The sequence below is a fragment of the Pleurodeles waltl genome, chromosome 2_2 (genome assembly GCF_031143425.1).
Source record: "Pleurodeles waltl isolate 20211129_DDA chromosome 2_2, aPleWal1.hap1.20221129, whole genome shotgun sequence".
NCBI classification, from domain to species: Eukaryota; Metazoa; Chordata; class Amphibia; order Caudata; family Salamandridae; genus Pleurodeles; species Pleurodeles waltl.
In genome coordinates, this window is record NC_090439.1 from 571,688,427 (window position 1) to 571,703,190 (window position 14,764).

At 47.2% G+C, this 14,764-nt stretch overlaps 1 protein-coding gene across 6 annotated transcripts in view; it reads right to left on the minus strand.

Moving 5' to 3' along the window:
• Positions 1-3,398: 3,398 nt before the first annotated feature.
• The window catches only part of LOC138282472 (uncharacterized), a 119,537-nt gene continuing 108,171 nt past the window's right edge, over positions 3,399-14,764 (minus strand). For all 6 annotated transcript variants that reach the window (XR_011200959.1, XM_069220081.1, XM_069220079.1 and 3 more), the window contains one exon: positions 3,399-4,486. Coding sequence is in view for 5 of the 6 variants with exons in the window: in XM_069220081.1 (XP_069076182.1) it covers positions 4,053-4,486 (434 nt within the window). In the remaining variant the exon portion in view is untranslated. The remainder of the gene's footprint in view (positions 4,487-14,764) is intronic.

The following is a 14,764-nucleotide window of genomic DNA, read 5'->3' on the forward strand; positions in this document are numbered from 1 at the left end:
ACAGAGGCCTCAGGAGGTGAAGAAGATGCTGTGCACAGGGGTACTGTTGTTCTCGGGGAAGGCAAGGTCTTACCTCCTCCAAATTGCGACAGCAGGACCTCAGGACAGTCTGTGTTGATGGGGTTCACCCTCTGTGTTTCAAGGAGCACGCTCGTCCCCAGGAGAGGAGTCCAAGACAACCGGTGCCTGCGTGAGCAGGGAAGTGACTCTGTCACTTCACAGGAGATGTCTTTGATCCTTCTGGTGGAGGGTGAAGACAGGGAGTCCCCAGAGCATGCACACCATGAAAACTGTTGCAGTTGCTGGCTGGAGCTGAAGTTGCAGAGGAAAAGTAGCCCTTCTGGATACTTTCTTGCTGTTACAGTGGTTCCTGGAGCAGTCTGCGGTTGATCCGGGGTCAGAGGATGAAGTAGTTGTTGCAGAGGATTCCTGCTGGAAACTTTCATGTAGAATCTGAAGAGAACCCACAGGAGAAACCCTTAATAGCCCTGAGAGGGGGATTGGCTACCTTATCAGGTAAGGACCTCTCAGGAGGGGTCTCTGACGTCACCTGCTGGCACTGGCCACTCAGAGGCCTCCAGAGTGCCCCTACACCTTGCACAGCAAGATGGCTGAAGTCTGGGACACACTGGAGGAGCTCTGGGCACCACCCCTAGGGTGGTGATGGACAGGGGAGTGGGTAATCCCCTTTCCTTTGTCCAGTTTCATGCCAGAGCCGGGACAAGGGGTCCATGAACCGGTGTAGACTGGGTTAAGTAAGGAGGGCACCATCTGTGCCCTTCAAAGCATTTCCAGAGGCTGGGGGAGGCTACCCATCCCCAGCCTGTCACACCTATTTCCAAAGGGAGAGGGTGGAATTGGCTTCCCAAAACCAGATTTGGAATGGGGGGACAATTCCATGATCTTAGACACCTTACATATTCGGAGTTACCATTGTGAAGCTACATATAGGTATTGGCCTATATGTAGTGCACATGTGTAATGGTGTCCCTGCACTCACAAAGTCCTGGGAATTGGCCCTGAAGTATGTGGGGGCACCTTTGCTAGTGCAAGGGTGCCCTTACACTTAGTAACTTTCCACCTAACCTTCAGCAAGTGAAGGTTAGACATGAAGGTGACTTATAAGTTACTTAAGTGCAGTGAATAATGGCTGTGAAATAGTGTCTGCACTATTTCACGAAAGCTGCAATGGCAGGCCTGTGGAAGGGTTTGTCTGAGCTCCTTGTGGGTGGCAAAAAAAATGCTGCAGCCCATAAGGATCTCCTGGAACCCCAATGCCCTGGGTACCTAGGTACCATATACTAGGGACTTATAAGGAGGGGGGTGCAGTGTGCCAATTGAAATTGGTAAATGAAGTCACTAGCCTACAGTGACAAATTTAAATGCAGAGCAAGCATAAGGACTGAGGTTCTGATTAGCAGAGCCTTAGTGACACAGTCAAACACTATAAACAACACTCACATTAGGTCATAAAGTATGAGCACTGGGGTCCTGACCAGCAGGATCCCAGTGAGACAGGCAAAAACATACTGACATGCAGGTAGAAATGAGGATAAAATGACAAGAAAGATGGTACTTTCCTACAGTTGCGAAGAAAAAAGGTTAGAATGTAGAAGAATTACAGCTGCTCGGTTGAGTAGATCACCATGTTGTAATGAAACTGTAAGACCCCCTCTTTATATTTGAAGAAGCTTTAAAATGCATTCTTTAACTGGCAAGTGCCCTTTATTCACAACCTGAATACTCTTAGGGCCAGATGTACCAAACCATTTTGCATTCGCAAACAAAGAATTTGTCCGTTTGCGAATGCAAAAAATTTGTCTGCGATGCATGAAAGGCATTCGCAGGCCAAAAACAAGGGATCGCAAAAATTTCGATTTTTGGCGAAGCAACATGGTTTTGCGTGTCGCATTTTGCGTCTTGCAATTTGCGACATGAAATACCGAATCGCAATTAGCATCTCGCAAATTGCGAGTCGGAATAGCGACTCGCAAATACCGATTCGGTATTTCACATCAGAAATTGCAAGACGCAAAATGCGACACCCAAAACCATGTCGCAATTCGATGCATCAAAAATTCGCAAATTGCTAATTTTCGTAGAATGCCCTTTTTCACATGCAAATTACCACGGAGTAAAACCAGATGGTAACCAGGTGCAACCTATATAAAGAAGCCCAGAATGCCTCAGACTCTTTTCCACAATGGCTGCACTCTACGTCATGGCGAGGAGAATGAGGATCTTGGCAGGTTTGAGGAGAGATGAGGAGGAGACAGGAGCGCATTTTCAGAGTGCACATTACCCTTTTTGACCAGTCTAAGGAGGAGATATATGATAAGTACAGGTTGAACTCAGCCATGATACTTGACCTGATAGCTGAGCTACAACCCACACTGCAGCACACAACACACAGGACAAATAGCATACGCACCAATGTGCAGGTATTATGCTCCCTCCACCTACTTGCCTCAGGGACCTATCAAGGGTTCATAGCAGAAGCTGGAGGAGTATCACAGAGTGTTCTCTCTAGATTTTTCAATGCATTTATCAATGCCATGCTGAGTAGGATACACCAGTACATCACATTTCCCCACACCCCACAGGAAATACAGCAGACAAAAATGGATTTCTACCAGATAGCACAGTTTCCCCCACATCCTAGGTGCCATAGATGGGACACATGTTGCAATCTGTCCAACATCGGCCACAGAGTATGTGTACCGGAATCATAAATACCAATATTCCATTAATATACAGGTGATATGCAATGCCTCCTACATCATAATTGATCTCGTGGCCAGGTACCCAGGGAGCACACATGATTCGTACATCTTTTGCCACAGCGGGATTCACACAAGACTGCTAGCTGAGGAGTTTGGTGAAGGATATCTACTAGGTATTGTCCCTCTGTACACTGGTGCATTGATGGCGTTGTGACGTCAGATGGCTCACTTACTAATTATACCCTCTGTTCCTTCCAGGAGACTGCCTACGCAGTGCGCACCTACATGATGATGCCCTACCTCAATCCTACAACAGCAGCAGAATGGAGATACAATTCAGCACACAGGGCAACCCACAATGTGGTTGAGCGCACCTTTGGCCTGCTGAAGAGTGGCTTCCGGTGCATCCACAAAAGTGGAGGGGCACTAGAGTACAGCCCGGACACGACCTGTAGAATAGTGGCCACATGTGCGATCCTGTACAATATAGCTACCACCAGGGGCATACCTGTGGAAATATTTGATCCAGACTCAGATGAGAATGGTGATCCCATACCCCCCCTACAGCCAGGAGACAGGACCAGTGCAGCAGAGGGCAGGCAAAGGCATGCTGACATCACGCACAACCCTTTCAGATGTAAGTAATAACAACACAACTTCACTGACGTGTTCTGGTAGTTAGCACCTTTATTATCTTAACATCAGGTAACATAAGTGTCACTAGCAAAAAACAATAAACACATGTGTCATAAAATAACCATTAACGGTGTCTCACTATTGTATTCATAGTTCACTGTAAAACAAAATATGCAGACAGTCCCCTGTGGCCATCAAAGTCACTTTTTACGGCCACGCCAGCCACTAGAGTGTGCAGCGGCCTCGCCGGCACATCTGGTATCTGCCTCAGTGGCAGTGCTGTGCCTGGCACTGAGACGCCTTGGATCTGTCGTGGGCACTGCAAGGCTGCTGAGGCTAGATGAGTCCTCAGTCTCCCCTAGTCCAAGTTCACTGGGTGTAGCAGAGTGGTTACCCAGCATAGTGTCCAGAACATTCGTTATCTGGACCAGTCCCTGGGCTACATCCTGACTGCTGTGCACTGCCTCCACCTGTGCGGCCACAGCACGCCGCGATATGAGGGCCGTAGATGTTGCAAGGCGATTGACAGATCTACAGAATCCACTAAACATTCCCATAAATTGCCTCTCATGCCTGTGGTGGCTGATCCTTTCATGCCTTATCTCTGTGCAGAGTTCCTTCACTGCATTGGCCAGTTCCCTGGTGTTCTCAGCAGCTGTGATCTGTCCCTCATGCAGCTTGGAAATGTTTGTATTAAGGCACTCCAACTGCCGATGCAGCCCCCCTCATGTTGGCATTGTGTGCCTGCATCTGCCTATGCATTGCCGTGATCTTCTTATTTTGCAGGCGCTGCAGTTTAAGCATAGAGGATTCCAGGCCACCGAAGAATGATGGGTCCTCTCCTGCTTCCACGTGCTGTGTGCCTGCATACTGAGGCCTTCTGCGGGGTTTTGAATGACGCTGGGGCTGGGACTCCTGCATTACGGTGGATCTGCTGCCTGGGGATGGAGTGTGGCCTTCATCCTGCATGTCATCTGAGTCCTGGCTCAATTCTGGGAGAGGAACAGCCTCTGCCCTGCGTCTGATAGGCGCAATATTCACTGACTCACTGGTGTTGGAGTCTGATGAAGGCTGTGGTTCAGTATCCCCCACAACGGCACATGCTGATGCTGCTGGGCCTGGGCCATCTGCAACGACAATGTGCAACATGTCATTTATGTATGTATCACCAAAGGTTACACAATGGTAATAAATGTACAGTTACATCATATCACTATGTAGTGGGTGTTGTGTTCTTCTGGGTGTCGCTCTACTTAATTACATTCTATGTGCTACTTTCAGCTCTGAGTTGTGGACTACCACTCCCATAAGGCATTGTTGTGCTGCTTCTAAGATGTGGACTGGACTATTTATCACAACGCTTTGCACTAATTGCTATTTTTACTAAGGGGCTTTTGTACATACACATATGGGGTTAAATTTCAATAATGCACTTAACATTACTGGTGCTTGGTGTGCCGGATGTGTCTATGTCAGTGACCCCACTAACAGCTTCTGGGAGGAGTGTCGACTCCAGCAGGTCTTCCATGGGGGTGGAGGGTATCTGGGTGGACGGTCCGCCTCCTGTGCTCCTTGCCTCCTGTAGTCTTCTGGCCACCCTCTCCTTGGCACGGGAACGCAGGTTGTACCACCTCTTTCTAATCTCCTCCACTGAGCGCTGCGCAACCCCCACAGCGCAGATTTTGGTTTGTATGTCCGCCCAGAGTTTGCGCTTCTCACTCTCTGGGAACTGGAGTGAGCTCTTCCCGAACAGCCGGTCATGGCTCCTCACCACCTCCTCAGTGAGCACCTCCAGTTCCTGCTCACTGAACTTCAGTTTTCTCTTCCTCTCTCCCTTCTCCTTTCTATTTGCAGAGTTGTCCATGCTGATGTGAAGTCCTGCCTTGCTCACAGACTTGCTCCCTGTGGCTGGGCTGTGTCTCTCTCACTGCTCCTTTGGGTGTGGCACCTGCAAACTGCCTGGGATGACTCCCTTCCTGCTTGTGATCTCATCAGGCTCTGCCAGGTGTGCGTTCTCGCAATTTGCGATTTTCAAATACCGAATCGCAAATTTTTTGCGATTTGGTATTTGGGCCTCGCAAATTGCATTAGCGATTTTTAAGAAATCACAAATTCCGAATCGCAATTATATTACATTGCATATTGCGACTCAGAAATAGCGATTTCTTAAAAATCGCTTTTTGCGATTCGCAAAGGGGTTTGTTCATACATCTGGCCCTTAGTCTCGTTCTTTTCTCTAGAAGATGCAAGTGATATGCTTTCGCTTTTGGGAAATGATTGGACAAAGTAGTTCACAGGCTTGATGGCCATTTATATGTGGTGGATAGGCTGTATTAGGTGCAAGCATAGGTCCTCCCAACCTTGGGAGTCAGTACAGCTAGAGGAATGCTCCTTAACTTTCCTTGCTTCCTTCACCAATCCTCAGGCCAATACACCAAGGTCAAAGGCAGTGCTGACAACAGTAGAGAACCATAAAGAAAATAGGAAAGGAAATAAGGTGAAAGAAAAATCGTATACATTAGAGTATGAAAAAATGGAGCGATAGAAGTATAGGTAAGTGTCTTAAGTTCGGGAGTGGCTCAGTGGTATGATTTGTCACATAAATATTGTGAATGCAATGCAGGCAGTTAAACTTACACTATGTCATATAACTGGGCGTACCTTCCAACCTCTCTCTTGTGCTCTTCTGGCATTGAGGTAAAGTCCCCTTGGCCATAGCTACAGACAGATCATGGTATGCCATCCCTGCCTCACCAAATGCTGCCATTTTACTTGGCCCCTGTCTCTTTGTACCTCTACTTCCAGGGACTGCTAAAAATCAGTGAGGGCGAGCGCAACAAAATGTGGACACCCAAGGAAACAAAAAGAAGGCATTGATTGCACTCGAGCTCTTGTAAGGCTGTGTTAGAATGCTATTGATAATACTTATCTCGAACTGTTTACGTTAACATCAGTAGAAGAATTTACCTCAAGTTAACACTACAAGACGTCAGACTTCTCCCACTGACATCCATTGAAAGCTGCTGAAGGGAATGCAAAATGTATTGTTTTGTGAACACTGCTTTCCTACATCAGCTTTTCTCTCTGTGTGATTCCTTTGCCAACAATAAGAGAAAAATAAGTAATTTATGGTAGAGCTGATTTTGCTGAGCTGAAATGCATTAATTCGTTTGCCTTGAGAAAGAAGCTGTGAGCTGAGTTTTCCTGTAATTACAACCTATTCAGGGTCCTTTCTCAGGGTCCGAGCTAGGCAGTGCACCGTATGTTGCTCTCACTTCTTGAACAAATGTCAAGTTAATATTTCTCATTGTCTACGTTTAATAATACATGCAAATTATCTGTTCCAAAATTTTCCTTGTTTCGTGTACCATGTTTATTTCTTATTTCTCACCATCGAGAGTCGAGTCGAGGGTGTGGCTTTCATTGTCTGAAAACCTATACAATTAGCTCGTCTATTTGATATATACTTAGATTTTTTTCTTGCCTTATGAACAGAGAAGTCTCTATGTGAGTCTGCTGCTGATTTATACATAGAGTTGGCTGGAGCCCATGCTTGCAGCTGCCTACTGGTTCCATGGTGGCCTTACTTTAGCCATCTTCATTACAAGGGGCACGCTGGAAGGCAGCTGGTGCCCTGCAATGCTTCTGCGCTCCACCGGATGCCGCTGGACCAATCTCTGATACTACAGGCTCAGGAGGAGCCCAATCATACTGGGCCCTCCTGAGGCCGTTTTCACTGTCTGGATGACTTTTGATTAGCTGTTGTCAACCCTGGCACTCGGAGGGAGTGGGTGGCACAAGGTGAGTGCTCTGCTGGGCTACCTTCCCCCCGTCTGATTGACTCATAGGCTTGTGGGTCGTCCCTTGAGTGCCCATACAGAACTGGATGCCACTTTTTGTACCCTGATATACTAAGGACCTTCTCTCTCCAGGGACACTGGTACACTGAAGTGACCAGTCTCAGCTTCCCTGGACCGCATCCCCTTACTCCACACAGAGGGCTTCAACTGGATCAGTACTAACCCAGATTAGCTTCTCCGTAGCTGATATGGGACCCACATAGCCACTTATAGACATTGGGGTCTGCCGCCCTAGTAGGCTGCCTCACCTGTTTTTCCTCACTGCCATTGCCCAGAAAGACTCTTCTGGCAGAACCTGTGCTTTGCTACACTTGTGGCCTTTTGATTCTCAACTGACTGTTCCCTAGAGGTCACTTGTCTCATTCTGCTCTGCAGCATCCCTTATCACCCTTCTGTCTTCCTGGTGTTGTCACTATTGCCCCTTCAATGACATGCCATCCGGCAAATCTTCTCTAAAACTCCTTTTCACAAAGGTGGTTGAGGACAGCAAATCTGCTGCTACACCAGCTCTGCAAGCCTCTCCTTTTCTGCTGCAAGCACCTTTGGAATCCATCCTCACATCCTTCTGCACGTGACTCACCACCCTGGACACGAAAATTACAGCCCTCGTCCAGGAGGTGCAGACCATAAGAAATGACATGGGCCTCTTCCACTCGATGGTAACAGCACTAGACCAGCATCTTGCAATGATGGCGCAGAAAGATGGGGCACTTGAAACCTCTCATCTAGACATCTGGAGTATTCAACAGAAACTAATTGACCTACAAGATTGCTCTCACCATGACAACATCAGATTTTATGGCAAACCTGAGAAGATGGAGAGATCCAACATGTGCGTTCTTGGTTGAGATTAACCTCAAAGTGTCTGGGTTTTCTTTCAGACACCATCTTGAAATTCAGAGAGCACACAGATTCTAGTCCTGTTGCCCACCACTGGAAATAGGAAGCAGACCATGTCTCATCACAGCCTGCCTTTTACATCACATTCACACCAGACAAATTCTCACAGAAGAATATAAGCACAGACCATATGACATTGAGGGTAACTGGCTACACATTGCAGCAGATCTTTCAGCAGAGACTGGTGACAAGCATCAGGCTTTCCTCAACCTGTGGCCCAGATGAAGAAGTGGGACATCAAATATGGACTTCTAGAAAACGTTGTAATGTGGATTACCATGGATTACCGCTCCAGAGACTTTCACAAACCTGCCGAATTTGCATGTTTCGTGGATTCTCTGGGTGACTTCTTCACAGACAGGACTCTTCACAGCTTAAGAACTTGGACGGCCACAACACACCAGGATCTGACCCACCTGGCACATATGACTGCATAATCGAGCCCAGCGTAAACAAGAGAGAAAGAGAGTATTAAAAACCGAAGAGGAGCTAGCTCACTTGGACGAATGTGATAAATCCAGATAACCTCTTAAATGCTGAGCATCTCATGATGAGATATCTTCTCGTCCTCCGTGAACTGCTCCTGGGACATTGCCTGCCCTCACCCTAGGCCACCGTTCTGGCTTTTAGTTCTACTATTCCTTCTTTCAATATGGCTCTACCCTCATCTATATTTACTTGTTAGCTACCATCTGTCTTGCTATTGTCTTCATTATACCCCTACCCTGCCTCCCATCTCCCCACTCCTGATTTCCCTCACTCCCCCACCTTAACCATTCCTCTGCCTTCCAATGCCCCCAACGCCCCCTGTGTCTGCACCCTGCCTCTTTTTTCTCCTGCTTTGCATATATAGCACTAGGTCCATTTTCCTATTACCTTATAATTGGGCTGCACCTTGCCTCTCTATCTTCTTTCCTGATATTTCTTGCTCTTCATAAAAATAGCATTATATTTGGACTGTTGTTACTCCCTGTTTATTGCAATTTACTGTTGTTAGATTTAGTTCACTTGCCATCTTACTCTCCCCATGACAATTTAAGGATTACTCCGCTATGAATTACCCCCTGGACCTCTCTGCCCTTCATCAATCAATCAATCAATCAGGAATTTGTAAAGCGCACTACTCAACCGTGAGGGACTCAAGGTGCTGAGGAGAGGGGGGAAGGAGGGGAGGTGCTGCTACTGCTCAAACAGCCAGGTCTTGAGAAGTTTCCTGAAGGTAAGAAGGTCTTTGGTCTGGGGCAGGTGGGTGGGTGGGAAGAGTGTTTCACGTCTTGGCGGTGAGGTGCGAGAATGATCTACGCCGGTTTTGGTTCTGAGGACGCATGGGACGGATGGGAGGGTGAGGTTGGCGGAGCAAAGATGCCGGGTCGGGATGTAGAAGGAGAGCCGTCTGTTGAGATATTCTGGTCTGGTGTTGTGCAGTGCTTTGTGAGCGTGGGTGAGGAGTTTGAAGGTGATTCTCTTGTTCACTGGGAGCCACTGCAGGTTTCTCAGGTGGTCTGTGATGTGGCCGTGGTGGGGGATGCCCAGGATGAGGTATGCAGAGATGTTTTGGATGCGTTGCAACCTCTTCTGGAGTTTGGCCATGGTTCCTGCATAGAGGGCATTGCCGTAGTCCAGTTTGCTGATTACGAGGGCATGGGTGACTGTTTTCTGGTTTCAGTGGGTATACATTTGTAGATCTTTCGGAGCATGTGGAGGGTGTTGAAGCAGGAGGGGGAGATGGCGTTGACTTGCTGGGTCATGGATAATGAGGAGTCCAAGATGAAACCTAGGTTGTGTGCGTGGTCGCACCATCCCATCTGTGCTCCAACAAACCCACAATTACGCATGACCATTGTTGTCCACACCTTATTGATCAGAGTTTCTTTGTGTGCTTGCCCCTCCTTCTAACATCATTCCCCCTGTGATCACCAAGAGCCAGGCTTTTTAATCTTACTTTAACCTTGATGTTTACAGACCCTCTGTTTTTTGTTTGACCTTCCTTAGTGCCCTATGGTGGATTAGAACTCTTGGGGAAGTCTAGCCATGCTGTTGACAGTTTGAAAACACAGCCTCCACCATATATCACTCCATTTGACCTCAAATTCCCCATTTTCGGACCTCCTCTTTCCACACCAAGTCTCGCTTAGCCTTTTTCAGTCTGCAGGTCCACCAAACTACACACCCCACTCCTCCCTTACTTCCTCCTCACCCTACACACAAGTGGACTAGGTAGCGCCCTTTCATACAATCACTCATCCTTCCCCTCCGTGAAGCCTGCTTTGCATCCATGAAGCCCCCTTCTCTTCATCATATCACTCAATGTGAATGGGTTGACCAACTACATTAAACGTAAAAAGATACTATCCCATCTTGCCTCCCTCAAAAAAGACATTGCCCTCCTACAAGAGACCCATTTCTCCTCCAAAGAGATGGACAAACTGGAGGGACTGGGTGGGAAAGGTTGTATACAGCTGAAAGTCTCCCTCTGACCATGCTAGCACTGGATTTCACACTTTGATGTTGTCTTCCAGAACGTTTGGTGTGGTCATTCTCATCTACAATGCCCTCTCACTCACTGTCCTCCAAATGTAGCTGGATGAGGAGGGCTACTTCACTCTTGCAAATCTTAATGTCCGCTCTGCACTCCTCGAGGTGGGTTCCATCTATGCTCTTACCACCCCAAAATGTTCATTTCTCCCCATTGCCTCAGACCATTGACTGAACTCAATGTATCTAACGTAGTGATTGGGAGGGGAATAGAGCATGAAGGCAAATGCCGCTATGGATCAAATGGTCCCTGTCGATAGGACAAACAACGCTGACAGGGCCCTTATGTGTGACCTCTACGACGCCCATGGATTATTTAACATGTGGTGTCTTTTCCATTCCACAGACAAAGATTATTACTTCTTCTCGGAGGTCCATTGTACCCAATCCGACTTAGACTACTATCTTGTGTCTTGTCCAGTCTCTGGAACTGCACTATCCTAAAGGGCTCCGTCTCAGACCATGCCTGGATACATCCAGACCAAGTCCTGATTCTGCGGATCCCCACCTGAAAACCTTGGTGCTTCAATGTAGTGAGTTGTAGGTTACCTTGAGAGAAGACGTTACTCCAAACTGATGTGACTATGTACCTGTTTGAAAACAAGGGCTCTGTGGCTTCCACCCAAACTTTCTGGGTCACGGCTAAAGCCACCTTATGCGGTCAGCTAATGAGGGATGCTGCACTGCCCAACAAACAAAGAGTACAGTGACAACTTCTACTGAAAGGTGACAGCATGATACACCCAAAAACACATGTTGATGCATTTTGTGGTCACCAGATGCATTCTGGAAAAGGCCAAGATGGAACTCAATTCCCTCTACACATCCAAGATGGCATATGCACTGTACAAAAGATAAGGTCTGTCTCTACAAACGGGGTGGAGCAAGGCAGGCTTTTGGCATCCCATCTTCAACAGAGGAAAGCTGCAACTGCAGCAACACAAAAGGATAATAGATGGAGTGCTGAACAATGCAAACACTTACCCCCAGTCACAGATCTGGGTTTAATCCATCATTCTTTTGCTCACCATGCCACCAAAGTTTGCACCCAGCAATATACAAATCAGTCATGATGCTGTTCCTTTTGGGAACAGTCCAGCCATAACTGCCTGGCCAGGTCCTCCCTGGACCGGAAACAAGCATCCTGAGACCGGTTTCAGGGTATCACCCTTCATCATCCAACCTAGCTTGAATACAGTGGCACAGTGAGCAAGGGAGCCACACCTGGGCATACCCTTCCCACTTAGGGCAACTTTAGCAACACAAAAGGATGAAGGACAGAGTGATGAACAATGCAAACACTCACCCCCAGTCACAGATCTGGGTTTAATCCTTCATTTTTTTGCTCACCATGTCACCCCACTTTGGACCCAGCCATATGCAAATCAGTCTTGACTCTGTTCCTCATGTGAACAGTCCAGCCCGAACTGCAAGGCCAGGTCCTCCCTGGACCAGAAACAAGCATCCTGTGACCTACTATTATGCCCTGTACTTAGCACAACTCTTCTACTTAGGAAGAGGGGTGACAGAGCCCCGTTCTGGCTCTGTCTAGAACCTGCCATGACAAGCATCGGCCAGGCCTCGACTTCCTCTATCACCACAACGTACCCACTAAGTTAATACCCAATCCTGTGGTGTGAGTGATGGTGCAAGTCTGGGACCATGCCATGAACTCTCAAGCTGTTCTGTCATACTCCACCATCAGGCCCCCCTTGGGGATAATAGAGCCATCAAACTGGGAAGACTCCCTCTCAGATGGATGGACTGAAAGACTGCAGGTGCTCACCCTTGAGGACATTGCTGGAAACTGCGAATTGACACCCTTTGCCAAACTCCAAGAGGAAAGCTACTTACCTCCCACACAACAACGTTACTTCCAACTGCAAAATGCCTACATGGAGCCCTAGGGGCCAGACAACGGAGCGTGTCAATCTCTCCCATTCACCAATTCATGGACCTCTGGGTGACCTACAAAATGGTCATGTCTGGGCTTTATAACTTATTTGGCCAATTTCTCCACTCCCATTATCTCCTGACTTCTCTTCACATGTAATGTCAAAACATTCTAGGCCTCCAATACATGGATGAGTACTGAAAAGAACTGAATGCAGAACTGGGTGGAGGGACGCGTGAGGCTAAAATGAAATTCTGCCCTTTCAAAATGATCTAGAACTGGTATTAAACCCACAAAAACTTGTGACAACACACCTCCTTCCCCACTTGCAATGCTGGAGATGCTCCCATCCCAATGGGATAAGACGCATATCCTGCCCAACTGCCCAAACATCACTTGACTGTGGTCCAATATAGGCAACACCCTGAGTCTCATGATATCCTCCTCCTCCACCAGGCCCCTGATTATGTTGCATGGTACCGAGGACCTCCCTGATCTCACCATTGATACACAGCGACTTTTTGAAGATAAAGCTGATCTGTATAAAGCCACCTGGTCCCCATTCCTCAACCTCAATGATGACCCCCAGGACTCAGACCAGGCCCAACCATTTCTGTCCCTCTAACTCCAGGACCATGTAATACCAATCCAATCATGCTTACCCCCCTCTCCCACTCTTCTCCCTTTCCTCCATAAAGCAACTGGCAGAACGAGAAAACGACCAAGACCTCCTCCTTTCATGGGTCTGGGCTCTCCCCCTTTCACTCCCCCTTCCTTTACCAAGCCCAATCTTTTCCTCCGGACCCTCCCTCCTTTGAACTCTCAATGTAGATCCCACTGCCCTACACTGCTTCTCCCCCACCATAGCATGATGTGATTAAATGCCAAGTCTTTGGTAAGTTCCACCGCTTTGTAGCCTGCTCCACGTGGGTAATACCACAAGTCCACTACTGCCTAAATCCCCACAGGTATGCTGGTTAGTATGCTGTACCCTCCATTGTTAGAATGGCTGGGTTGGGACTGATTGTTGACTCTCTAACTCTGTACAGTTGTTAGGGAACCCATATCATGTACCTACATATTCATTGCATGTACAGTTGTATTCCTGCTCTTTATTACCCAAACAAATTGTTTGAAAAAAATGGAGTAATGCATGATCTTACAAAGTAAATATATACTGGTGTTCTTTTAAAAACAACCAGGTTAAGTTATTATACTATAAAATTTAAGTTTGATACAATAAGCAACATTAAACTTGCTTTCACTATTGCACTCTTGATTTGCAGCTTCATCTAAGAAACAGTATTCCAGCTAAAAGTATCACAAACATGACGATCAAAACAGGGCTAAGTCGGTCATGAACCTTTCATAGAGTTCAGGATCTAGGGGACCACTGGCGAAGAGCAATCATTACAAGTAACAGGACCAGGATGAGGAAGAGCGGAGGTAAAAAGGCCAAACAGCATCTGGAAGACTGAGTGGAATGGACTGTAGTGGGCAGGATGACCAGGACAAAAATGACCAGACTCAGGAGCACTCAAACAAGGAGAACCTGGATCAAGAGGACCTGGATCAATTACTGCAGTACCAACAATTCTATATTGTTAGAAACTGGGTTTTTGGTTGGCAGTCAGGTTACCCTCTGTCCAAGCAAGAACCCTCACTCTAGTCAGGGTAAATCACACACAATCCAAATTATCCTGTGCCCACCCTCTGGTAGCTTGGCACGAGCAGTCAGGCTTAACTTAGAAGGCAATGTGTAAAGTATTTGTGCAATAAATCATACAATAACACAATATAGCACCACAAAAATATACCACACAGTGTTTAGAAAAATATATACTATTTATCTGGATAATTGCAGGTCAAAACGATCAAAGATGCAATATGAAATTGTAGAGATATCACTGAAAAGTGATATAAAGTGTCAAGTCTTTAAAAAGCAAACAAAGTCTCTTTCAAGCACAAAGTACCTGGTGTAAAGTGGAAAATCTCTGCAAAGGGCCGCAGGGGAGGAGATACGTGGACAAATGGTGTGTGCGTTGGTTTTTCCCCTTCACACAAGGACTAGCGGCATTATTTTTCACGTGGGGAAGTCGTGCGTCGTTTTCCGGCACGCGGACAGTCTCCTTCTGGGGTTTGCGGGATTACCAGATGTCCCAGGGTCTGTGTGTGGAATCCTAGGCTTGTTTTCCGGCTGCGCGTGGTTCCGGTGG